General features: G+C 34.3%; 3 protein-coding genes across 8 annotated transcripts; 2 read left to right on the forward strand and 1 right to left on the reverse strand.

The window, feature by feature from the left end:
* The first annotated feature begins 609 nt into the window (after positions 1-609).
* LOC140808895 (protein CHROMATIN REMODELING 35-like) lies at positions 610-12822 on the forward strand. Of its 3 annotated transcripts, XM_073166235.1 has the most exons (14): positions 610-753; positions 971-1046; positions 1384-1472; positions 1759-1903; positions 2081-2481; positions 2561-2731; positions 2813-3416; positions 3516-3620; positions 3690-3746; positions 7600-8144; positions 8449-8655; positions 9353-9505; positions 10369-12134; positions 12553-12822. In XM_073166235.1, exons 3-14 carry the CDS (start codon positions 1455-1457, stop codon positions 12554-12556), a joined length of 4176 nt encoding a protein of 1391 aa, XP_073022336.1. In that variant the 5' UTR covers positions 610-753; positions 971-1046; positions 1384-1454; the 3' UTR covers positions 12557-12822. The 3 variants fall into 3 exon arrangements, with proteins under 3 accessions (XP_073022336.1, XP_073022334.1, XP_073022335.1); XM_073166233.1 differs by having other exon boundaries at positions 1759-2481; positions 12553-12821; XM_073166234.1 differs by lacking the exon at positions 971-1046 and having other exon boundaries at positions 612-753; positions 1759-2481; positions 12553-12821.
* A 3063-nt stretch (positions 12823-15885) lies between these two features.
* LOC140810881 (protein SHI RELATED SEQUENCE 3-like) lies at positions 15886-17563 on the forward strand. The gene is made up of 2 exons (XM_073168788.1): positions 15886-16195; positions 16995-17563. Exons 1-2 carry the CDS (start codon positions 15886-15888, stop codon positions 17354-17356), a joined length of 672 nt encoding a protein of 223 aa, XP_073024889.1. The 3' UTR covers positions 17357-17563.
* Positions 17564-22099: 4536 nt separating this feature from the next.
* On the reverse strand, positions 22100-25934 carry LOC140809957 (uncharacterized). Of its 4 annotated transcripts, none has more exons than XM_073167745.1 (11): positions 25707-25934; positions 25412-25494; positions 25014-25119; positions 24235-24333; positions 24074-24139; positions 23882-23998; positions 23490-23564; positions 23169-23271; positions 22832-22879; positions 22582-22703; positions 22100-22475 (listed from the first exon to the last, which is right to left on the reverse strand). In XM_073167745.1, exons 1-11 carry the CDS (start codon positions 25767-25769, stop codon positions 22374-22376), a joined length of 984 nt encoding a protein of 327 aa, XP_073023846.1. In that variant the 5' UTR covers positions 25770-25934; the 3' UTR covers positions 22100-22373. The 4 variants fall into 4 exon arrangements, with proteins under 4 accessions (XP_073023846.1, XP_073023849.1, XP_073023848.1 ...); XM_073167748.1 differs by having other exon boundaries at positions 25014-25099; positions 25412-25477; positions 25707-25932; XM_073167747.1 differs by having other exon boundaries at positions 25014-25099; positions 25707-25932.
* Between the last annotated feature and the right edge of the window lie 11 nt (positions 25935-25945).

Below are 25945 nucleotides of genomic sequence, written 5' to 3' on the forward strand. Positions count from 1 at the left end.
ACAATAACAAAATTTTCGATTTAAATTTGAAAGTTTAATCGTAGAAAATTAAAAGTATATTTACTAAATGAAATAAAAAATTGTTAAAAAAAATAAAAATATGCAAAATAAATATCAAATGATGAAAATTTAGCACATAAATATACAATAAATTTTGTTCAAACATACAATATATAAAAATATAGGTAATATTTTCAAAAAAAAGTTCGTGGGTCAACCCGCGACCCAACCCGAAACCCGCCTAACATGACACTAACCCCAATCCACCCAACCCGAACCTGAAAAACCCCAACCCGAACCTGATTTTTTTCGTGTTGAGTCGTGTCGGGTTGACGAGTCGTGTCGCATTTTGACACCCCTACTCGTATCCATACTGGATTTATTTTATCATTTGGGGCAATGAATTCTTGACTCATATTTACCACAATTGGTGCTCTTTTTTTAAAATAAAAATATAAAACGTAATGTATAAAAGAGGAAAGAAGAAGACCGAGGGTTTTACGGTCAATGGCGACAGATTTGATATGCACTAAAAACAATTGTTCTGGCATTAGTAATTTCCCCGTGTGGAAAAAGGAATAATAATAAAATACAAATGAATTAGCTTGCGTCGTCTGTCTCCGTAGTCAGCAGTTGAGTGTCACGAGACCATCGGACTTCCCGAGAAGCATTTCATATGTCTTCTGCTTCTACTGATTTCCCCCCAAAAGAAGAACCCACCCATATCATTTTTTCATTTAAATCGGCAGCAATGTGAGTAATTATTCGTATCTCCATGAAAAGGATTTTCTATTATTAGTTGTACTTTTGTCTGGGTTTTTGTTTTTTTGGTGCTTTTCGAGCATTTTGAAGTAAAAATAAAGATATTGTTACCCTTGTTTTGAAACCCGTGGATTAGTGTTGTTTTGTTCGAATATCGACATCTGATTTGGAGTAACTCTCCCTTTTTAATTATTTTTTGTTGGTTTAGTGTAACATGTATGCAGCTACTGAAATGTATTAGGGGGATGCCTTTGCGAAAAGGTTTCCGGACACTACTCCAGTCGGTAATTTTCTCATAGGATTTTTCTTTTGTTTTTGCTTTTTTTTCCTTTTCTTTTTTGTCTGGAAGTATGGGCACGTTCTATATGGAGGCATGTTTGTATGTACATCTTGTATTGGGAAATCTAGGGGAGAGGGAGTACATTTTGATTTATCTAAAAAATAGGATCCATAAGTCAATTTATATAAATGTCTCTATGTTTTAATATGTTTTAAGTGTAAGTTCACCGTTAAATTTGATTAAAACCCTTAATATTGCATTCATTCTACTTTCATTCAGTCGACTCAAAACCTAAATATCTCTTTCGACGTTTTTCCTTCCGTTCCCTTCCCTCGATGCAGATCTATTTTTATTTCCGTAAATTCCCTTCTCTCGACGCTCGGAAATTTTCGACGCAAACTCAATCGAAGAAATGGCTAACCAAAACCTGGTAATGTTCATGTTTATTTCGATTTATTGCTTCTGCAAGCGTGATTTGTGGTTTGTGTTTGTGTTGAAAAAGAAAGGGTTGACCTACACTTGGGTCGACACAAGCTTGGTCGACCCACGTCATTGACCCAAGCGTGGGTCGACCAAAAAACATTGGGTCAACCCACGCTTGGGTCGACCCAAGAGTGGGTCGACCCAATTTTTTTGGTCCACCAAAGAACATTGTGGGTTGACCCACCCAAATTCTCCGTTTATTTTTCTAATGTATTTATTTGTATTTGTAACAGGTGTATTTGCCAAGAAAACTAGGCAGAGATGCAATTTTTCGCTGCAAATTGACAATTGAATCTAGATATAAAGAGATTGCCGAGAAGATTCATCACTACCTCAACAACGACGAGAGAGCCCTTTTTTTTGAGCAGTCTCCTTTTGGTAATTTGGTTAGGTATCATAGAGATTTTAACATTTCTAGTCAAATTATCTGGTATTTAATGAGTAATCAGATAATTGATACTGGTAGTGATGATTTGTGGATGGTCGTGCGCAAGAAGCCGGTTAGATTTTCTTTGATAGAGTATTGTTTAATAACCGGTCTCGATTGCGCTATAGAGCCCGAAGATCTACCAGATGGAGATGTCTTTGGCACCAGACACTTTGCCGGCAAGTCTAAGATTGGTTTGAATGATTTGGAGGCAAAGATCAGTGTCCAAGTGCAGAATGAGACTGGTATAGATGTGGAGAAGTTAAAGATGGCTAGTCTTTACTTCTGTTGTGCCGTCTTCGGTGAGGGGACTAAGAAAAAGACGATCAAGATCAACCCTAAATACTTGAGGCTTGTAGATGATTTGAATAGGTTTAATACTTATCCTTGGGGTAGAATAGCCTATCGTGTTGCGGTCCGATGTTTGAAGAAGGACCTTTTAGGACGATATACTCACCTCACCGAGGCACATGGTCGGAAAGAAGTTGATGGCACCTTCCTTGTCGGTGGTTTTGTGCTGCCTATGCAGGTATATTATTTTTTGAATGCTAAAGTGGATTTGTTATCTTTATTTTTACTAATAACATTGTTTGAAATTTATGTTACAGATCCTCGCTTATGAATGTTATCCGAGCGTGGCACAAAGGTTTGCAAAGAGAAGAGATATGAACGGTTTGATGTTGCCCAGGATGTTTCAGTGGGTGACTAACACGTGGCCCTCAAACCATGCCCCATCTGCTGTTGATGTCAGTGCAGCCTTTGGTGACTGTGCCATAGATGTAAGTAATATGAATTGATTTGATATAATAACCGTGGACATAAATTTTTAATTAATCTGATACATTATTAATTAAATGTAGGATTGTCTTGGATGTTTGATTCCTACTCCCGAGGAGCTCATTTCACCTTATTATACGACCGGAGTTTTTGTTGATTCTGCGCCCGATGCGGTCATCACTCGGGTACTCGAGCTGTGGAGGCAGGGTCAAACAGTCATATGTAGCGAGCACCCTCTGGAATCTCCCTCAATCCGGCACACGTCTTTATCTCCGGATGGTTCCAGCACCCGTTCTGCTCATGCCACTAGATCCAGCTCCAGCACCGGTTCTCCCATATGTACGGGTCCTAGAGTCCACTTTGGACTCAATCCTTCCCGCTGCCCATCACCCCTGGAGCATCGTTTCGAGAGGCAGTTGACTGCATTGGAGGATTCCGTTATGTCTTTGCGTCTTGAGATGAGAGCGGGATTTATTGAGACCAGGGCGAGTATAAGGCATATAGATATGGCTTTCGATGAGTTGAGATCGAGTTTGACCGAACAGATTAGAGCGGGTTTTGCTGAGATCAGGTCTCACACGCCAGGTGTTGCTGAGATTAGGTCTTCGACGCCAGTGCGTGAGGACAGATATTATAGCATAGCCTATAGCAGAAGGCGGAAGAGGAAATCATCCGAGACAGATTTTGGTGATTAATTTTATTAATTATATTTATGTTTACGTAAGAGATTGATTTATTAGAATTGTCATTCTAATTTTAATTTGTTTGATGTATGTATACTGTTAGGTGTAGATGATAATATGGCTAGGGAAATTGGCAATAGTAGCCAAGAACACCCACAACCTATATTTGAGCCTGACCTTCCAACCATAATAGAAGAATCCTCCGAAGGTGAGGTAATGCACTTTTTGATTATATATTTATATAAAGTATATTAAATAATAAACTTTTTGGTTTTAGATATTCAAGTGACTCCTGATGCGGTTATGTCAGGTGGCGAAGCGACCACGTCGAGAGGTTAGTATGAGTATGAATCAATTAAGCATAAGTATAATCACATAATTTCACGAGTATGTTTTATAATGTCATATATTTTAACATCCTATGATACATGTTTGTTTTGACATATGAATCACAATTCAACCATGTTACATGTTTTAATATATGAATCACAATTTCACAACTATGTTACATTTTTTAAGAATTTCACAATTATGTTACATTTTTTAACATATGAATTACAATTTCATTAACATATGAAACACATATTTATATTGGGTCGACAAACCAACAATTATCTAGCAATTTGGGCCGACCCAAAGTTCCAGCCTTTTGGATCGACCCAAAAACAAAATTGATGTAACAAACAAAGGGTCGACCAAGGTTCCTGCCTCTGGGTCGACCTTGTAACTTTTGGGTCGACCCAAAGACTGGAACTTTCAGTCGACCTTGCTTGCTTTTGGGTCTAGCCAAAGGCCTGGGTCAACATTTGTTGTTTGCTTTTTGGTCGACACTAATGCTGTAGCTTTGGGTCGACCCAAATGCTGAATCTGCTTCTATCTTTTGCTGAATTCATCAATTGGAGGAATTTTGTTCTGTTTTTTTCTGCCAAGTCTCTTCTCTAACAAAAGAGCCAAGATCACTGGAAAATTATTGTTGTGTGGTCATTCACTTTCATCGGGAACGAGATAAACAGTCTCTGAATAAGTCATGCACAATGTCATAGTAAAATAGTACTCTGAACACAAATCATATAAATCAATCTTGGTTAATCAACTGGCTGCAATAGCATGAGCACATGAGATTCTATCAATATCAAAAACTCGGCATGTGCATTTTTTTGATTCCAAGTCCACTATGGCTGAATGTCCACGGCTCCTATCATCAAACTCAAGACATCCTAATTCAAAAACTTGCATTCCCTGGGCATCAGTGAACCTGCTACGAAGAATCCCCTCGATGGTAGGGGTCAGATTAGTGGTAGCAATTGATGTGTGGCGATATCGGGCAATTGATCCGTGGCGATATTTTGGCTACTTTTTACAGTCTTAAATTAAAGCAAGCTTCCAAACTGATTCTACTTAACTCCTTTTTCACCCCTTCTCTGTTTGGAAATTCTTGACCAACAAACAAGTTTGAACCATCCGTGAATGAAATGTGTCATTATCAATATCCACATCTGCAACCACATTTGCGTCATTACTTGCAACCACATTTGCCTCGATCTGATAGTCATGGATGAGATTCACATCACGTGCTTCATCATATATCTCAGCCGTGTTACTACGATCCAAATGGATGACATCCACGTTATGTGCTTTGTCGAAAAACTCTCTGCTATCATTACGATCCAAAGAAACAATATTCAAGTGAAAATAATCATCAAAATGTCTATATTCGTTAAAATTACTATTGTATTCATCGATACCAACTTCGTGCACATTATCAGAAACATCAAAAGAAGCAACATGTTCAATTTCAACTTGAAGCACTGACCTACTTTTCGGACAACTAAAATACAAATATGCTTTCAAATCATGGTCATTCTCTATATAAATCGGTTGAATGTTGCACGGCAACTCAAGAAGATAACTTAACCTCAAGTTGGCAGTATCGTCTACTTTCCCAACTCTATATAGTTCACTTTTTAAATTTTCAAAATAACAAATATCATCATCTACTGGAGTAGGAACAAACTTTGCATTGGACCCTGGATTTCATCCAGCTCTTCACTCACTTCCCATTTACCATCGGAATGAACAACAATAACTGTAGGCATATCCTACAAAATTCACCAAATATAATTAAAATGGGCGAAAATTTGTATAAAGAAAAACATAAACAAGTGTGGACACACCAGGTCGACCCAAAATTTTGTTGGTCGACCAAGAAAAATTCTTCTTTGTCGATCCAAAATTTGTTGGTCGACCAAAGGGTCGACACATCACCAATACTTGAACCAGCAGCAACTAGGTCAATTAAAAATTTGATTTGGCTAAATGAAGAAAACAATGACACGGGGTCCAAGGAAAATGGAGAAAACTTACTTGTGCATGAACCGACAGAATTTTTTTCTTCAAATACAAAGGAATCGGTCTTCAAATAGGAATCGGGCAAGATGTTGGAGTAGATTTAGATATAGATCTGAGGAATGAGCAAGAACATGTTAGGAGTAAACTGAGGGGAGGTGGTGAAGTTGGATTTAATGTAGTTGATGGGGTAGATGGCTATTTTAATGGTTTTTTTATTTGGGGAGCTGGTAATCCAATTTTAAATGAAAGATGTGTGTCGACGGAGAAGAAAGAGAAGAGGACAATTAATTAATTAAGTTAAAAGTTTAATTACAGTTAATGTAATAATCAAGAGTCAATTCCTTGTTTCTTAAAAAAAAGGTCAGAGTCCTTGTTTTTTAAATATTTTGTGACTCACTCCTATTTTTTTAATTGTCTTTGATTTTGTTTCATGAGTTTTTGAACCATTTTTTGTGTCGATTCCATGTTCGTTGTTAGTTAGAGGCAAGGATTGGTTGTTTTTGTTGTTGTATGTTCCTTAAACAATCGGTATGGAATCTGGGTGGAACTTCACAAGGCATGCACGGATCTCAACTTTGTTGAATTTGATATAGACCCACTTGAACTCGAGGGCGGAGTCAGGATCATTATTCACTGTAGGCAATAATATACTACAGTTAATAAAGTAAAAAAAAAGACCGGTTAAACAAAAACCATAAATAATGTGTTCTTATGTTAGAACACAAGCTACACAAAGCCAGGAGCATCTTTAGTCGATGGAAAATGCCAGAAAAATGACAAAAAACATTGCGTACAAAACAAACAATCTAAACAAAAATTGATAGAAAATATAAAATTTGCAGAGGAAAAATATGCATGAATTCATTCTCGATTGCAAAAAAAAAAAAAATTTAAACAATTGAATGATCAAATAATATTGAATGAAAAAAGTGATCCTTAAATTTCATAAAATTCTGGATTTTATTGGTAATATAAAAAATGAGACATTAGGTAATATGAATGGAAATGACTATTAATCAATCATAAGAGGTATGTGGTTTATGTGGAAAAAATTGTATAGAATATTACATATTGTCAATTAGAATAGTACTATCAAGTAAAAATTAAAAATTTTGAGTCTAAAATTTAGGTCTATAAATTATTAAAGAAATTTTTTTGTTGTTTTTTAAGTTAAGTTTGGGGAATTACGCAATATTAGAAGATCAAAATTTAAAATTTTTGATCTAAAAATTATAATATATATACTTAAATTTTTTCCTAAAAATTATAATATATACATAGTTTTTTTTTGTCCGAGTGTAGGCAAGTGCCGGCACTGGGCTTTAGCTGGCTCCGCCCATGCTTGAACCAATGGATCTGCCATGCATAGATTTATTGTTGTATTTTGATAGGTCCCAATCAAAGAGAAAATAATGTGTTTAGATATAATTCAGCTCAGGGTGAGGGCACATCATATTTAGGCCCTTAATTTTGGTGCATCAGCATTCAGCAATATAAGGGGTCAAAAGCTTGCTAAGAAACTCCACCGGTTTGATGGTCCATAGGTGCTTCTGTTCGGTAGAGTATGTTGTCTAAATTGAGATATTGTGCTACGAATGTCTGGTAGTATGGCTGTATGGGCATGAAGGTTGTAAAAATATATTAAAAATTGTTTTCCTATGATGAACTTAGAAATTGTATGTCAAAATTTAAAGATAAAGAACTACTTTCAAACTGTAACTTGATTTAAATATCAGTTATATGCGCAGAAAATGACTGGCCATCAGTTGTTAGTGTTACTTCAAATTTATTGGTGTTTATAATGTTTTTATTTACTGGATTTGAGTGCGTACCGACAGATTTGTTCCAAAAAGGGCGGAAAAGGATAAAATTAAATGAGGGAATTGGGTACAACGACAGCACTTTCATTGCTTCATGGCGATTTGAGTCTGAGCAGAAAAGGAAAAAATCATGTTCCAAACTTTCAGATTACTCTGATCCATTATGGTCAAACTGTTGGCTTGAAGAGTTGGAGTCTGGAAAATTTGGGAGTGTAACCAATGATATTAAGGAGCTTCTTGCTCGAAGGAAGAAGTTATTGGACTCTCACTATGGAGAGGATTCTTCACTACCGTACAGGTGTTCTGATGTGCAAAGTAAAATGGTGCCAAGGACAACTGAAACAGCTGAACCTGATGTCATCGACCTTGATGATAATCAAGAAGATGAAAGTAATGCTTTAGTCCAAAAGTTTGCTACATCTGTGCAGCCACCCCATCTGGCGGGTCCAGTTGTTATCATTGATCTAGATGATGACAATGGTGTCAGAAGTGAGAACTCTACTTCTCCATATATGGAAGTGAACTTGAATCCTTCTGGAAAGCTTCTTATTAAGGATTTTGTGGTAAATTATGTCTGAATTTGTTTACATATGGAATCATATATGCTTATTCTGTTAATTGTGTCTGCATGACCTTATCAAATTGAGAGTTGTATTTGTGCCGAAACCATGAAAAAATATTGTGCCACATACTTGTTATTTATTCCACGCATTACATTTTGAGTGGGGATGAGGGTGTGGACAATCATCTGGTTTTGTTATCTGGATTTTCTTGTATGGCGAACTAACAAAATTCATGCATTGATCACGTAAACTGTTATCTATTTGATTTGATTGTCATTCACTCGATTGTATCATGACTATGCAGGAACAAAATTTTTCTCGACGCCAAAGTTCTGGAGTAGGAAATGTATGTATGTCTGGCAAAACCCAATCCTTAGAAGGTAAAAAAGCGTCTATTTCTGGTACGGATGATGACATGGAGATGGATGAAAGTAGTGAAATGTCTGACACCAATTCTGATGGTCTGGGTGGCATTTGGAATGAGATGACAGTTGCATTAGAGTGTTCGAAGGTAACTGTGCTTATGATCTATTTATGTGATTCCTTTTAATATTATTAATGGTCATTGCACTTCTTTCAAATCACATAGCTACTTATGACACATATTTAAATGCTCAAAATCAATGTGTCTGATTCAGGCAAACATTAGGTTCTGGGTAGTCTAAGATTGACTCCACAGTGGTTTTTGGTGCTGCAACTGTAAGATTGTAACTTGGAGCTGTTTGCTAACATATATAACAATTTTTTGGTGATGTTAAAGGTATCTTTTCTTTAAGTAAATGCAACTTAGCATTTTTGCTGAAAGATATGATATTTTTTAAATTTTTCAGTGGAAATTATGAGATCGTAGTATTGTTTTTTTTTATGAACGGCCTCATTTTCTCAAAACAAACCTCCGAAATCCCGGGAACAAAACCAAACATATCTCTATATAAATTCTGTTATTTTGAAACCCAATAATCTATTACCTGTTTGTCATTTGCATTTCTGTACTAAAACCTCTTTGTCCTGCCGTGCGATCTTCTTCTTAGCCAAATTCTTTTGAGATAGCTATCCACCGCGTATCTATGTTGGTTTCTTCTAGTAATTAAAATAGAAACTTTTGGTGATGAAAATCTGGCAGTTGTCCGTCCATTCCATAATTTTTAAAAATCTGAATCACTATTACATGTTTGGGAGTGGTTGAAAAGTCTTTTGATATGTCCCAGAAAGTCAATGAAGTTCCTGATGAATATGAAGCTGAGGGTGAAATTGAATGCCTACATAATTTGATACTGAAAGATGATATTGGTGATGTCTGCCGCATTTGTGGAGTAATTAAGAGAGGAATAGAGACGATTATCGAGTATAACTTCTCCAAGGTATGGATTTTCAGTTCAACGGATATCATTGCTATAATTTTATGTTTGTAGTCTGATGTGAGCATTTCAAGTGGTCCGCGTTGATCTGTCATAGTTTTTTCTGTAAGCTAACTTCAGTTTTCTAAAGAAGCTTTGCTACCGGTTTATACTGTACATACCAAAAACCTCGAATTTTAATCTGTACGAGTGTGCTTTTGCTTGATTTGTGTTACTCTAATGCATTTTGTGCTTATCAAGTCGATTATGTTTGATGTGTCGTAACTACCTTTCTACTTTCATATGGAAAAAACTAAATAAGTTCATGCTCATAGTGCACATTGTAAGCGTCTTTTTCCATCCAGGTCTGACATATTGTTTCATTTTGTACTTTGTTGTCAGTGTCTAGAATGCATTGATAAATTGTGCCATTCTAGGTTTTTCTGGAAGCATTATGTCTGGTTTGTGGCTTTAAATATTTTGCTTCATCAGGATTATCTATGGATTAGGACATCAATATTCCATTATTTATCTTAAGCTGCAGGTGCATCTTAACGTTTTCTCATTCCATGAATGTGCACCAAAAGAATATTGAAACTGGTTAATCTGGATGGAGTTCTGTTTCTTATCGAATACTTGTCTGGACAATTGTTTAGTTACTTTTGTAACTTATTTTTTCGTAGGCGGAAGTCGGACGTGGTTTTGAATACATTCAGTCTTTACCTTTCAGTGCTTATTTTGAAATTTCTCCACGATAATTTTGTTCCACCTCTAATTCCAAATTCTACACTGAAGCCATCTGTGTCTGTGCATTGTTTATTTGGATCGATGGTAAAAACGAGATTTTACTCTGACCACTGGTTTACTTGCATCCAATTCAAATTTAGAGCACAAGGAGCACAAGGACTCACCATTACGAAGGGCGTACATCCAGAGACATAGAAGAAGTTTTCCCAGATGGATTTAAACCATCTGGTTGTGATTTCACTGCTGCTGAAATCTATCCACATCCACGACACAAGAAGGAGATGAAGCCACATCAAGTTGAGGGATTCAATTTTCTAGTAAGCAACTTGGTGGTGGAGAATCCTGGAGGTTGTATTATGGCGCATGCCCCTGGTTCTGGTAAGACATTTATGATTATCAGTTTCCTTCAGAGTTTCATGGCAAAATATCCATCTGCCAGACCTCTAGTTGTTCTGCCGAGGGGAATTTTGGCAATTTGGAAGAAAGAATTTATTAGATGGCAAGTTGAAGACATACCATTGTACGACTTCTACTCCGTCAAAGCTGATAGTCGTGCACAGCAGCTTGAAGTTCTGAAGCAATGGTCAGAAGTGAGGAGCATATTGTTTTTGGGTTATAAACAATTCTCCTCTATTGTATGTGACACTGATAATGGGAAAACTGCTGTTGCATGCCAAGAGATTTTACTGCTATGTCCTTCGATTCTCATTTTGGATGAAGGGCACACTCCTCGAAACCAGGATACTGATGTTTTAACCTCCCTTGAGAGGGTTCAGACTCAAAGGAAGGTTGTTCTTTCTGGAACACTTTATCAGAACCATGTAAAAGAAGTTTTCAATATTTTAAACCTTGTTCGCCCAAGGTTTTTGAAAATGGAGACATCTAAAGCAGTGAAGAGGCGTATCTTGGGCAGGGCGGAAATTTCCACCCGTAGGAACTTGATGAAAAGTGGTAGAGAGAACGAATTCTATGAATTGATAGAGCACACCCTGTTAAAAGATGAGAACTACACTAGGAAAGTGACTGTCATACAAGATCTCCGTGAAATGACGAAAAAAGTCTTGCACTATTACAAGGGTGACAATTTAGATGAACTTCCAGGACTTGTGGATTTTTCAGTGTTTCTCCATCTCAGTCCCTGGCAACAAAAAGAAGTTAAAGAGCTAACAAAGCTGGGAAGAAAGTTCACCATCAATGCACAAGGCAGTGCAATATATGCGCATCCAAAGTTGAAGGCTCTCTCCCAGAATTCTGGTGTTAAAGATAGAATCGACGAGGGGAAAATTGATACCATATTGGAGAAACTGGATGTGAGAGAAGGTGTTAAGTCTAAATTCTACCTAAATCTCCTCCAGCTATGTGCATCTAACGGCGAAAAGTTACTGGTTTTCAGCCAATATCTTCTGCCCCTTAAATTTCTCGAGAGATTGACTTCTAAAATGAAGGGTTACAGAATTGGTATAGAGATGTTCATGATCACAGGTGACTCAGATGTGGAGACTCGAGAATCTTACATGGAAAAGTTCAATACTTCAGCTGACGCGAAAGTTTTTTTTGGCTCGATTAAAGCATGTGGTGAAGGAATATCCCTTGTAGGGGCGTCACGCATTATAATATTTGATGTTCACCTAAACCCTTCTGTCACACGACAAGCAATAGGGCGAGCATTCAGGCCTGGCCAGGTGAGGAAGGTTTATACATATAGGTTGATTGCTAGTGGCTCCCCAGAGGAAGCTGATCATACCACCTGCTTCAGGAAGGAGTCCGTGGCAAAATTGTGGTTCGAATGGGACGAATTTAATGGTTGCCAAAACCTTGAAATGGAAACTGTCAATGTAAATGATTGTGGAGACTTGTTTCTTGAAATGGAACGGTTAAATGAAGATGTGACTGCAGTTTTCAAAAGGTAAGTTAACTTCTTTTCCTTGGAATGCATGTAATTTATTTACTAATCTTGATTTTTTTTCACTTATCAAAAAATACCCATCTTGATTTTTTTATAAAACATAAACTTTTTTGGCTGTCTTTCATAAGCTCAAGGTTTAAGAAGAAATGGTCTATAATATAGTATCATAGCAGCACGCACAGGTTTGATCCTGCAGAGAAAATTCTTATTAATTATTAACATGGTCTTGGGTGGTTATTTCCGAGTGTTGTTCAATACTCGATCATTTGCATGTAAACCTTGGTTATTAGTCTCAGGCTTACACGTGAGTGAAAATGTGGAAATACAGGACTATAGTTTGAATCATATTCTATGAATTCGAACCTTTGAGATAAATGGTTTATGGTAGTTCTTTTTTGGTTGTTTGGGATGATTTCAGGTAAAATTGTGGCTATACACCAAAGTTTTTTTTTGTCACAACCGTCTCCTTTATTCTTGGATCTTGAAGATCTCTGATGTCAGGCTGCAGCCCTGTTCGGAAACGACTCTGTCGAAGGTAAATAGTCTAGCAATGGAACCATTATAGGTTTGGTGTAGCATTGTGAATATTAGTGGGGATTGTTATTTGTTTCTAAGAAATACGTACTTTGCCTGAAGAATGCTACTTTTAATGAATGGACTCATCGCATGGTGATTTGTATGGTATCGTTTTTAAGAGCCTCGGTTTTGGTGGGCAATTCTTGTTCCACAACTTTGTGAAATCTCGAAAGATTGAGACAAGTTCGTTTTCTTATTTGAATTCCATTAACTAACTGTGATTTTTGTATAATCGTATTAGACGATGGATCCATCAATGTGCAAATTAATGCAATAAAATGTAAAATTACATGTCTCCGTATAGAAACAGGAAATTTTGTTTTCATAATCATTTATCTAGCAATCGGTTATAGACGTTTAATCAATGTTGCCTGCTAATAGTAATGAAATAAAGATTGGATCCAAATCGTTGTTATTTCACCTTTAATGCGCCAAAGGTTTAGTTGGTTCCAAGAAAGGAAAAGGACAAGACAATGCCTTTATCAAACTGTTAAATAAGTTTTCCCCCAAAATATATTTTCAAATATTGCATATTTTCTGAAAACCTAATTTAGTTGATTTGGTTTTAGAACCATAAATTTTTTATTACCAAACAAATCGAAACAACTAATTTCGGTTTGGTTTGATTTGGCTGATTAGTTTTTAGTTTTGAGTTTTATAGTGAATTAGTGTATGAGATTATAATTTGTAAATTGTAGTGACTTACAGGGACTTACATTTTACAGAAATTGAGTGAACATTTATTAACGGTCGCCTTTCGGATACGATAAAGTGGACGTTTAGCGAGACTAAAATGTTTTTTAAGTAAAAAAATCATATATTAAAATAATTATGAAAACACAAAAATTTTTGTGAGACAGTCTCACATGTCAATTTTGTGAAACAGATATTCAATATGGGTCATCCACGAAAAAATATTACTTTTTATGTCAAATATATTAAATTTTATTGTAGATATGGACATGATTGATCCGTCTCATGAATAAAGATCCGTAAGACCGTCTTATGAAAGACTTACTCTTATGAAAATTACATAATTTTTCAAAGAAAAAACCTAGATTTTGTAGTTATGTTTATTAATTTGGACTAAAAAAATCTATAATAAATAAATTTTCAATGTATTGTATCGTTACAAAACTCACTAATGATATAATAGAAACAAAAAATCAAATAAAAATATACTTATATTAAAAAAAATCACACTAAATTAACGAATTTTATTAGTTCATATTTTTTTATATTAATGTAGTCGGTTTTGATAGGTTTGATTTATTTTATTCAAAGTGTGAATCAAACAATTTTTTGTTACTATTTTGTAGATTTTACAATCAATTCAAATCGAAATTACTTAAAAACCGACCCAAACCATATGATTTAGTTTAGTTTGATTCAATTTCTGAACATTCTTAGAGTGATGCATGGGTAAAAATGATATTCTATTTTTTATTTGATATGTTGGGCAAATCAGAAGAGCATTAAATCTCCTCGAATAAGGTTATAAGTGCAAATAATAGCTTTCGAAATTCAATTCAAGAACACTTTACAGATAATAAAAATAGGTAATAATAATTATTTTATAAATCAGAATCATATTATTATTTCTTCCTTTTATTCATAAAGTTGGTGATGTGAAAGCAAACAGTAGCACAACACTGTGTTGTTGCACGAGGCTGCGATTGATATCCCTATAGGCTATGACACTGATAAGTGTACCAGAAGACTGGCTTCATTCTCTTGAATCATCAAAAAAAAAATTATAATTTAGCTACAATACATAGAAAATTCTAAAAAAATAAAACTCCATGAGAAATATGACATTGGTCTGTCTTTATTGTCAAATTTCAGTAATTTAGTTAGATGCTTTATTGATTTAGCAATTTTAGTTATTTTTCTGAATGACATTTATCTACTGTGTTTTATGACATTGACGCGTCTAATGAAAAGAAAATGACTAAAAATGTAAAACAAATACCGAAATCGCCAAACAAACAAACATTAAATCAATAATTTTTTTTACACCTATATATAGATGATCTAATTGCATACATATGTTACATATCAGAAACTGAAAACAATGATATTGTTAATTTAGTCGATTGATATAAACATTTCTTGATCAAATGTTTTAATAACGACCAAACTAATATAGTAAAATTCCATGTAATTTTAAATGTAGTTTGACGTGACATGACTTTGTTAATTTTGATGCAATTTACTTATCAATAAAATCAACTATTTAATGCTAATAAAGTGTTATTTATTTCTTTTAATTAATATTTTATGTACCGTTGAGACATTGCTTTATCTGATTTGGATCTAATGTTTGGTGTGTCTTGTAAAATGCTGGAAACCCCACAAAAACACTGTGAGTCGGTGTACGGACACGAAAAGCTACTAAGAAAGAGATCCATGTCCTAAACATATAATTCCAATTAGTGTGGCGCAAAGTAAAAACTGTACATTTTGAGCAGTGAGCCATTCTACGAAATGAAGCTCAGCGAGAAAGGTGGTAAAGTTGAACAAACAGTAGTGGAAACCTAATCAGCAAAACCCTTGGAAGAAGAGTGCCTGTTCTTGAAGACGATCAATGTGTTTTTTTAATAGCTTTAGAAGATTGTTTGTTTGATTAGAGGAAAGCCCTTTTGTTCATTTGTTTATTTTTGTTCTAATTAAACTCGCGGTTTGAGCTCGGATTCTATGTTCTTGTAGTAAGGGACATAGAATCCTTGACAAAGAGCACCTTATTCTTGAAGAAGAATGTGTTTTTAGAGGTGGAAAAGATCTTCTGTTTGATTAGAGAGAAGAAGCCCTTTTGTTCATTGGTTTGTAGCTTACATTTTTCTCTCTTCCAAACTCACGATTCGAGCTCGGGAAAATGCTTGTTTGGTTGTTGGCCGGGAAGCCTTTCCCTTTCTTTTTCGATCCGTAAATCCGAAAATTCTTTTTTCTTCTTACATTACCACACACACTCTAGGTATGATTTGAATCCTCGATTTCGCCATGAGCTAGAAACAAGTAACCCACCTCCGGGAACCAATTCCTTGTTTCTTCTAGTACGTGACGACGACCGTAACAAAAGCGGGAAGAGCCCAGCTAGCTAGAAGTAACGCAACCATTTCTTGAAAATAGGACATTAATACCAAGTTTTCCTAGATATTTTTCATTCATTGCGATGATGAGAAGAGAAGAAAAGGTAGCTGATAGTGGCGCTTCTCTAGCAACCAAAAGGTGCCAAGACTGCGGGAATCAAGCCAAGAAAGATTGCCAACACTTGAGGTGCAGAACTTGCTGCAAAAGCCGGGGATTTGCTTGCCAAACCCACGTTAACAGTACATGGGTTCCTGTTTCTCTAAGGTACCCGAGGCACCATCTAATAACGCTGCAGCAGAAACAGCATATTCATTCGCCAACTGTTCATCACCAAGAAGACCATCAACCAAACCCTAAAAGATACAGAGCCACTAATCAAGGGCCACCATCATTAGGTATAGTACTGTTTTCTTTCTCGCTGCTTTTTGCCTTAAGATCTCGCATATCCCGCGCGATCACGTACTATACGGTGTAATAATTGGTTCTTGATCGAGGATTTGGCGTGTGGTTGATGTTTATGAATCTTTCTGCAGTGTGCATATAGTAAACCCACAAACCCTAGCCAGAACTTTCACTTAGTAACCCTATGCGGTGTTTCAAAAGTGGTGAAGAACATAACATTAACCAACTTTTTAAATTTTAAAATCTCTATATATATATATATATATATATATATATATATATGTTCACATATTTTTTCAATCCATATACTGCAGCCCATGATTTTTAAACGAGATGCTTAGTTATTTAAGTTTTGATTTATGATTTTCTAAGTTTAAATATTGGCTAGCTAGAATTATTTGTTTATATGATACAATGTTTTATAAATAATAAAAAAAATTCACTAGAGTTGCACATCTAATTAACACGTGTTTTTAGAAAACAAAGGGTTTTTACAAAATCAAAATAATTGATCTACGTATATGTATGATGAAATTTATAAGAATGTATGTTAAAATCATTTCTTGAAATTATGAATAATCCAAGTTGGATTTTGTTCACAGCAAAATCTTTCAATTTAAAGATAGCTAGCCTTAAATTAAGCATTAGCACATACAATTTTTAGATGTGGTAACTTCATTCTAATATATATGCATATTACATCAAATATACATGCTATAATGTTCCACGATTTCTTGATATCGTGAAGACAGATGATAAATCAACTTTCTTTTGCAATTTGTTCAATCTTAGGTCTACAAGAAGGCGATTTTCCCGTGGAGGCCAGTTTCCCTGCTGTGTTTCGTTGCGTTCGTGTGAGTTCACTGGACAACGCGATAGATCAGTATGCATATCAGACATCAGTGAGCATTGGAGGTCATGTGTTCACAGGCATTCTGTATGATCAAGGCCATGAACTGGAGGGAACTGGAAACTATGTTACAGGAGAGAACTCTACTTCACCCGGCATTGGCTTGTTGCAGCAAGAAAATTGTGTCCTGAGTACAACTGCTACTGCTACGGCAACTGGTACTTCATCCACTCCATATCCTCTCCCTTTTTGTGCATTCACCACTACTACTGCACAGTTCTTCGATCAGTACCCAAAATCTTGAGGAAATGGATGCCAAGTAAATGTACAAATACAGTTCATTTTTGTATATTTGTTTCAAATAAGTATATTGTATAGGGTTTTATTGAGATTGAAGATTAAAAAGGGCAGAAGTAATATTTAAGACATGTTGAGTTTGTTGATTCCAATGAGAATAATTTGTGATTTGAATATGTATTTTTTTGTTTGTGTTGCTCAAGGTTGTCTCATTTCCAATGTATATATCATGTTCTTTTTTGGTGATTTAACAGTATAACTATGTTTAAATATTAGCAGTTGGTGTTGGAGAAATCCATAAACCGCAGAATCTATCGTGCTGAATCATTAAGAATTTGACTGGAAAACTTAAGTGGAAGCGTACTTGAAGCCATATTTCTGAATTCTTTAGAACATGCCTTGATCTTCCAGATCTACGCGCTCTTTCCTTTAGAGAAACATTTAGTTTTCTCTTTTAAACCATTTTCTTAATGGGGAAGAGAATAGAGAACGTGATAACGCAAGATATGAGATCATGACCCATATATATAGATAATGTTTAGCATTATCTTCTGATATTTCTAATTTAGCCCATCATAAAAACATAAATTACATTTATGTCTCTAAAGCCCACAACCTATTAGATATATTAAAGCCCAATAACCCGAAACCTTAGTTGATCACTTTATTTTGAGCTTAACTTAATAGAAAACCCACAATACATATTTATTCACATATAACCCATATAAATAAAATTAATCCAACAGTTGGATCCAATAAATTCCACGTGTTAATATGTGCTTAATTTAATCTATTTTCTTATCGATAGGATCTAAAGTGCTTAAGAGGCTACAAGTAAATTTTGAAATACTTGTGATATATTGTCTCCGTCAAATATCCTCTCCGATCCTCGCTAAAAAAAATTCATGATCAACAATGGCTAATTAAGTCGCTAAATAATTTTTAGCGACGTAATTTGTTCTCCTAAATTTTTTTAAAAAAACTGGGGAGATAGCCATGAAGTCTACTCGTCTGTTCAATCCGTTGCTGTTGAGTTTCATATCATGTTATGATGAATGAATGCTGCAATTGTGCTGCTGCTACTTAGTTTTGGTTCTGCATTTATAGATTGTAGCATAATTGTTATATTTAATTTGTTCCCATAATTTTTTTAGAGGGACGGAAATAAGTTTGTCTAAATATTTAATTTAAAGTACAAATATAATATTTAATAGAGTGGTCTCCTGTGAGACCGTCTCACGGATTTTAATCTGTGAGACGGGTCAACCCTACCCATATTCACAATAAAAAGTAATACTCTTAGCATAAAAAGTAATATTTTTTTATGGATGACCCAAATAAGAGACCTGTCTCACGAATACGACCTGTGAGACCGTCTCACACAAGTTTTCGTCTATTTAATATGTGCACTTTTATATATAAAAAAGGCAAAAACTTGTGTGAGACGGTCTCACGGGTCGTATTTTTGTGAGACAGATCTTTATTTGGATAATCAATGAAAAAGTATTACTTTTTATGCTAAGAGTATTACTTTTTATTGTGAATATGGGTAGGGTTGACCCGTCCCACAGATTGAGATCCGTGAGACGGTCTCACATGAGACCTACTCTATAAAAAAAAGCCCATCACCCAATGATACTTAACTTAAAACATATGTCACCCAATGATACTTAACTTAAAACATATAAAAAAAAACAAAAATTCATTAGATTTTTTGTTGCAAGAACGAAGATAATCACAAAGCCACCAAATCTTCAATCTTTAATTCATAGTTAAACTCATCATCATGTTGAAAATATACAAGAATATTTTAATTTTAACTTGATTTTACAAAATGCATATAAATCTATGAACTCTTGGTATCCAATATCAATTGAGTCATATAAAAAATATTCACAATATTGTAAACTTTATTTATCAAGTATCATATATAGGTATTTTCCAATAAAAATAGATAAAATAGTACCATAGTCAAATAGATAAACCCTAGGTTTCTTCTTCTTCTTCTTCTTTTTTTTCGTCGTCGTGGTCTTGAGAGAATAATCGTTATTATTAACAAATGTTTTGAATCTTCCTTTAAAAAAAAAGGCAAATATTGTGAATCAGTATTATATTATTAAAACCAAGAAAATGCTAAATTCCCCCATGTATTTGTTGCATATCTATTTTGACACACATGCATGTCTAGACCACATACCTCTATTACACAGTGTTAGATATATAACGAATATTTTCTCCATATATTAAATATACAAAATAAAAAATAAGAAATATTTTTAAATATGTAAAATAGATACATGTGCCCATAGTATATAGCGAATTGCTCCAACTATAAATGTTCCGACCCCATTTGGTAGCATTTTGGGTAGTTTTTATCTCGTCATGATGGCGATTGTAAGGGTTGTTTAACATAAAAGTGCAAAAACAATAAATTGTGTGGATCAGATTTAGGTGTTATGTGTCGGTATTGTCAACACCGTTCACAACATGCAGCAGAATGTATTATTTATCACACACATAAACTTTAATAACCAGAATAAGACAGATTAAATTATGTATACATATTTATACTTAGCTTGTACAATGCCTCATGATAAAATAATCACTAGAAAAAATATAAATCAGTTACAAAAACTCAATACTAGTGACGCGTATTAAAAAATGTATTCCTCAACAACCCAAAGAAATAAATTGCATCTAAAATAACACAAATAAAATCACAGATGCAAATATTGTATTCTGTACCTGACATTTGTCATGACTAGGCCGCTACTCTCTTTTTTTTTCAGTTCATAAACACCAATCAGAAAATAACCAAAAATATTAATAAGAATACATTAATAAAAGGGAAAAAACCCCATTAATTTCCCCAGAAACGGGAGAAGATAGCTGAAAATCAGCATCAAGAACTCTGGTAACTTCACATTTCTTGTTGCAACCATTCATTCCATGTATATATTATGCATATATATATGTACGAATCGCGTATCATTCGGATAGCAACTTAAAGGTTTTATTTCGTTAGTTATTATCGGTTTAACGACTGAGATATAATTTTCTTGCACCTATTAAAGTTCAATGAACCACAAGATTTGTTTTGTTTAGCAATGCAATATTTTTCATCCATCTCAAATTAGCGAGAAATTATTTAATAAACTAAGTATACTGATATTAGAGGGGAATTACAAGTTCCCTCGGTAGTTAACGATCGAACATGCCAATTTGTCGTAATTAGTGGCATATTTATTGTGTTAAAATAATTTTTTTGTTGCTATATGGGTTTTTTAATATGTGGATAGAGTATGTAAATTTTTCTTTAAAATGCATACAAATCTATGCATTCCGATCCACTTCTAAATTTGAGCTATTCTCGTTAATCAAATTCGATCTACAATATTGATCTAAGGTTTATATTACCAATTTGTTACATCTGAAATTATTTATATGTGGTAGAAAATGCAATCATTCAGCATAATATATTTGCCCCACATGTGACTTAAAAAGACTCATCAACACCAGTGACAGCAAAGCCGTTGATATTTAGATTCCATATCAACTCAACATCTTGCAACATTATTGTTGTCTCACCAACGCGAAAATGAAATGTATAGGTCTCCCGACGCCATCTTTTAACGAGAGCTGTAATCAAATGATTATCATATTTGAGAAATTCACAATGAATAATTCCATAAAATCACATCAGTTAAATGCACAAGAACACTATAATGTATTATTTTATATTCACACAATTTTGATATAATATTGTCGATCGGCGCACACCCTTAATGTTTTATCCAAATTATTTACTGATATCACACTGGATATATGAGCTTGTGTCTATGTAAAACACTATCATCTATTAGTCCAGCGTTAAATTTTATCGTATATTTCATATATAAAAATTAATAGTGAGAATAAAAAAACCCCACGATAAAACCTCTCAATTTCATTGCATTTAGCGACAGATATATAAACTCCATATATCTTAGCGACTCGTTCCTGAAATAAGATCTTACAATACTCCAAAACAAGCTATAAGACTGTAAGACATATGGCTTATGAAATATTTAAATAAAATTAAACAAATACCATTTAATTATTAAAAGATATCAACATATTAATGTTCATTATTTTGAAAAAAAAGAAATTTTTATTTAGGGAAAGCCCAAGGCCAATCATCCTCTGTTGACTGTTGACATCTTTACCCATTATGGAATTTTATTTACATTTTTTAAAAAATTGGTTTAACGTGAGACGTATCTCTTACCCGTCCCATAAAAAAATATCATTTTTTGTTAGTAATATTATGAAAAATATTGTGTGATATAATGCCGAATTGAGCGAAAAACATTTCAATATTTTTCGCTGCATAATTATTATTTTTTGTTTGTTATATTATGAAAATATTGTGTAATATATACTGATTTGAGCGGAAAATATTATTTTTTATGTTCAAAATATTAGTTTTCAATACAAAAGCATCATTTTTGTCAGTTATGTTATGAATAAATATTTTGTATTATATGTTCAATTAATCGAAAAATATTCCTTTTGATATCAAATATATTATATAAGCTTATTTGAATAAAAAATAATGTTTTTTTATATCAAAGTATTATTTTTCAATATAGATATAAACAAATTGAAAAATCTTACATATTCGTGAGACCGTCACACATTATCATTTCATTTATATTGTTTAATGTAATTAAATGAGTGTAGTGTTTTTAATTAAATCAAACAATTCACATGAAATAAAACATTGGCAATATATTTCTAGTAAAAAGAAACATTATAATATAAAAGAATTAAAGAGATTTGGAAGAAATAAAATGAAAAGTTGAAAACATTTCATCGCCTTAGTATTTCAATATATATACTCTTTCTGTATCCTCAATCCCTTGATGCGAGACATCCGTTAAAAAACGTGCTTTGACGAAGTCCATCAACTCCTTAAAGTCGCATTCCTTCCAAATTCTTTTATGCTCAGATTTTGAAGCAACTTTGAACCTCAGCCAAGAAATCTATCGTGTTTTACCTTGGAGCACACGGACAACATCCTCTGCTCGTGCTTGGATCCCTTTCAGATACTCGATAAGTACACGTTGCTGATACGATCCACCCTCCTGAAACAAGGTCGAGGGACGAGTTTTTTGTAGGTTATTGTTAGAAGTTACCAGCCGTGTTGTTTTTAACTGAGAAAAAGCAAAAGTATTACATGAGAAAGCTTACTGTTCTAATCAAAGTCCGCTCGATACGTTTTTTGATAACACCGTCTAATTCTTCATGCGAAATATCACCTTTGCCAATCTTCAACCCATCAATCAATATTGCATTCCATTCTGCCTCAGAAGCTATTCCATGTAACAGATCGGTGTAAATATAGATGTCATGAAGAACCGGAAACTATACAGATCAGATAGGCTGATTTCTAGTTCGTTGCTGAAGAAAATTAAAGAAAAATTTGGACATGAGAAAGTACCTTGAATTAAGGTTTCAAGAAACTGTTCGGCTTTCAATACCTCGTTTCCTGCCCAAAAATAATAACAAAGGATCCGTCAACCTCTCCAAAAATAGATTTCAGGTGGCACTGTTCATGTAAAACCATTGAAAACAGTGAGAGTGGAGCTTAATAAAATGATTGTTGCACATGATTAGAAAATAGATGCCCGATAAAAACAGCGAAATGCTGAAAGGATTAGCAAATGTAGTACTCAAATTTATTTACATATATCATGAAGAATTAAATGATTCACCAGATTAATCAAATGGTTCCAACGATTAACACAAACTTGATGCTGTTTGTGTATTAAATACACCTTTTTTGGCATAACTACGTTTGGAGAGAACTCTAGATGCATAGAGTTGATAGACCTTTTGCAGCATAGCCTCAAGCCCCGGCTTATCACCATCTTCTTTTGCCTGCATATCAGTAACATTCACTTGATCAGTGCCAAATTCATATACACTTCATATAATTGCAATTTCATATTTTATGCATGCTTAGTGAAACATGCACTCAACCCAATAAAATTGAAATGGAAATGTAACAGTCAAAACAGGGATATGGAAACCCCGGACACCACAGAATCTTAAGATATCGTGAAATTGTGATATACAAACGACGACAAATATCTTACTTGCCGCAGCTGTGCATTAACTTCCGAGAGGAATCCCTCATCAAGCTGACCTTCTTGTTCTCTTTGGTTTAATTCCTAAACATACCCAGCAAGTTATACAGAAGGTAAATTGTTCGAAAGAATTAGTTACCCCAACAACAAATTAAAATCACTCCGTTGAATTTTTTGGATGAAACCAAATTATTTGGCCTGCGAGGAATACCTCTTAAAAAATGTGGCAATTAATTGATTATAAAAATATCATCTGGCTTACATGTTAGAATAAGTTCGAATGCAGAAATAATGGAGGAGTAGCACCAACCAAAGCTAAAATAAAAGGCAACAATTTTGCTAACATCTTTTATAATTTAAAAGTGTGATATTGAAATTAAGTTCAGACATGGAAAACGTACTTTCTGCATGAGAATAAGAGCATTAGGGTCTCTAGGAGGCCAAGGAATTTCTTCATCTTTCTCGGCTACAGGTTTCAAAATAGCCTTAAGCACATCAGTAGCTGACTCGATCTTTTCCTAAGAAAAAATAATCCTCTTATGATAATACAGAAAAATGTGGATGCAGAAATTGAAGTGGTGGATAAGTAATACATTTGTCTTGTGGATGAGATGATCCACAATACCCATCAATATTTCAGCCAATTCTTCATAATCTTTCTGTGGAATGAACAACAAAAGGAAATTTGATTAAGAAACACACAGTTGAGTAAGAATTATACATGAAAAAAACTGGATCAAGTTTAAAACCATGCTTTATCGTCTTCGGATTTGCACGTTTCTGTTCTAGCTGCAAGTCTTATCCAAAAACCCTCATTGAAAGCAAAAATATTCTCTGCGACAACTTTCCGAAGCTGCTTCCATATATTAAAAAAACTGGATCAGATTATCGCAGTGTTTAGATGAAATAACACAGTTTATCTTCTACTGAAGGGGTAGAAAATATTATTAGGGTGTGTCTGATAGTATAGATTTAGGTTATAAGAAATAAAAAAATAATTATGAAGATTGTTCAGACTTGATTATGAAAAGGATAATGATCACATAATACATAAGCTAACTGCCTTCTGCAACTTAGGAAAAATATAATTTCCAGAAACTAAAATAACAGATGCAGTCACAACTTACAAATAATTTCTTGTTTTCAAGCTTTAAGAATGATGTTATATGTTTAGTTCCTTTACATAAAATGTGAGATGCCCGAATAATATTTTATTATTTTCAGTCATGTCAACAAAGAAAATCATTCTGCACAATCTTGTTCAAGCAAAAGCATAAGCTGGTGATTCAAATGAAATTTTTTTTAGTGACCTGCCAAATATAGCCCAACATGTAAAGGAGATGTATATCTGTACATTAAGAAACCAACAGCAGGCCAAAAGTCTAAGATGAGAGCTCAAATCCAGAAGATCAGTCTTCTAGATGGAAGGGCCTCTTAAACTTATTAGTCACTCCAAATCTTTCCTTCTGACCATTGCATATTTTCCTACGGAGTCAATGTGACGTAATAATCAACAAAGATTAGAAGGCTTACTTCCTTATCATCTGTATCCCTCAGCATATCGATGAGTCTATCTACTTCCACCATCTGCTTGAATGATTTCTCAGCATCCTTACTGACTGCACACATCAAATTTCTCCTGTTTGTTAAATCCAAGCATTAGGAAAATTAGAACTCCAATAGATCAAATAGTAGCATCAGAAGATCCCAGTTTGGAAAAAAAACCAGTCTTGATAATTTCTACACAACCAGTTAATTTCTACATAGGAATGGATTTTAAACTGACTACTTCGAATCTGTTCCCTGGCCTTTGTAATTCTTGATTGTGTGCAGTGCTTGTTACTTTCTTTAAACCGGAATATGCCAATAAAGAAGCATAAATTTATATTAAAAAAGACTGAAACCAGCGAGAAAAGTTGCAGGAAAAATACCTCTGCCGCAATCCCACAAAATTCAATGAACTAAACCTCCTTTCTCCAAGCTTTATATTGTTCCATCTTTGAAACAGCAAACACTAGAAATCAGAAAATATCAAAAGAATGATTTCCATCCATCAAAACTAAAACGCCCCATTTTCCCCAAAACAGCAACCAAGATTTAACTCATCAAAACTAAAACGCCCCATTTTTCCCAAAACAGTAACCAAGATTTATCTTTCATCAACTACAAAATCAAAGACTTTAGAAAGTTGCCCTTAAATCATAACAACTGCACATAATGAAGTACCGAGTAAAGGTGGAAATTCGAGCCAATGAAGCACACAGTAGTAGTTGGGGGCACTACTGCCATATCTATGTGATTGCTTGCTGTAAAATTGAAGGAAAACGGATAATTTTTCAAGACAAATGGCGCAATCCCGAGAGAACAGCCAACTTTACAGGGCTATCCTCAAGGCTAATGCCAATGTTGGAACTAAAAGCGTGTACAACTTCGAAGATACTATCTGAATAGAACTCGCTTTGCAG

Source organism: Primulina eburnea, chromosome 13, assembly GCF_022965805.1.
Source record: "Primulina eburnea isolate SZY01 chromosome 13, ASM2296580v1, whole genome shotgun sequence".
NCBI lineage: Eukaryota > Viridiplantae > Streptophyta > Magnoliopsida > Lamiales > Gesneriaceae > Primulina > Primulina eburnea.

Excerpts from the sequence above, each read along its gene's own strand:
- LOC140808895 (XM_073166233.1), top strand. Across the intron at positions 8,145-8,448 it reads TTCTTATTAAGGATTTTGTG|GAACAAAATTTTTCTCGACG; the intron begins GTAAATTATGTC and ends ATGACTATGCAG. Across the intron at positions 9,506-10,368 it reads TCGAGTATAACTTCTCCAAG|AGCACAAGGAGCACAAGGAC; the intron begins GTATGGATTTTC and ends ATTCAAATTTAG.
- LOC140810881 (XM_073168788.1), top strand. The coding sequence starts at position 15,886 with ATGAGAAGAGAAGAAAAGGTAGCTGATAGTGGCGCTTCTCTAGCAACC. Across the intron at positions 16,196-16,994 it reads TCAAGGGCCACCATCATTAG|GTCTACAAGAAGGCGATTTT; the intron begins GTATAGTACTGT and ends GTTCAATCTTAG.
- LOC140809957 (XM_073167745.1), bottom strand. The coding sequence starts at position 25,769 with ATGGCAGTAGTGCCCCCAACTACTACTGTGTGCTTCATTGGCTCGAAT. Across the intron at positions 25,120-25,411 it reads TTTGTGGGATTGCGGCAGAG|GAGAAATTTGATGTGTGCAG; the intron begins GTATTTTTCCTG and ends TTTAACAAACAG. Across the intron at positions 22,476-22,581 it reads AGCGGACTTTGATTAGAACA|GAGGGTGGATCGTATCAGCA; the intron begins GTAAGCTTTCTC and ends ACCTTGTTTCAG.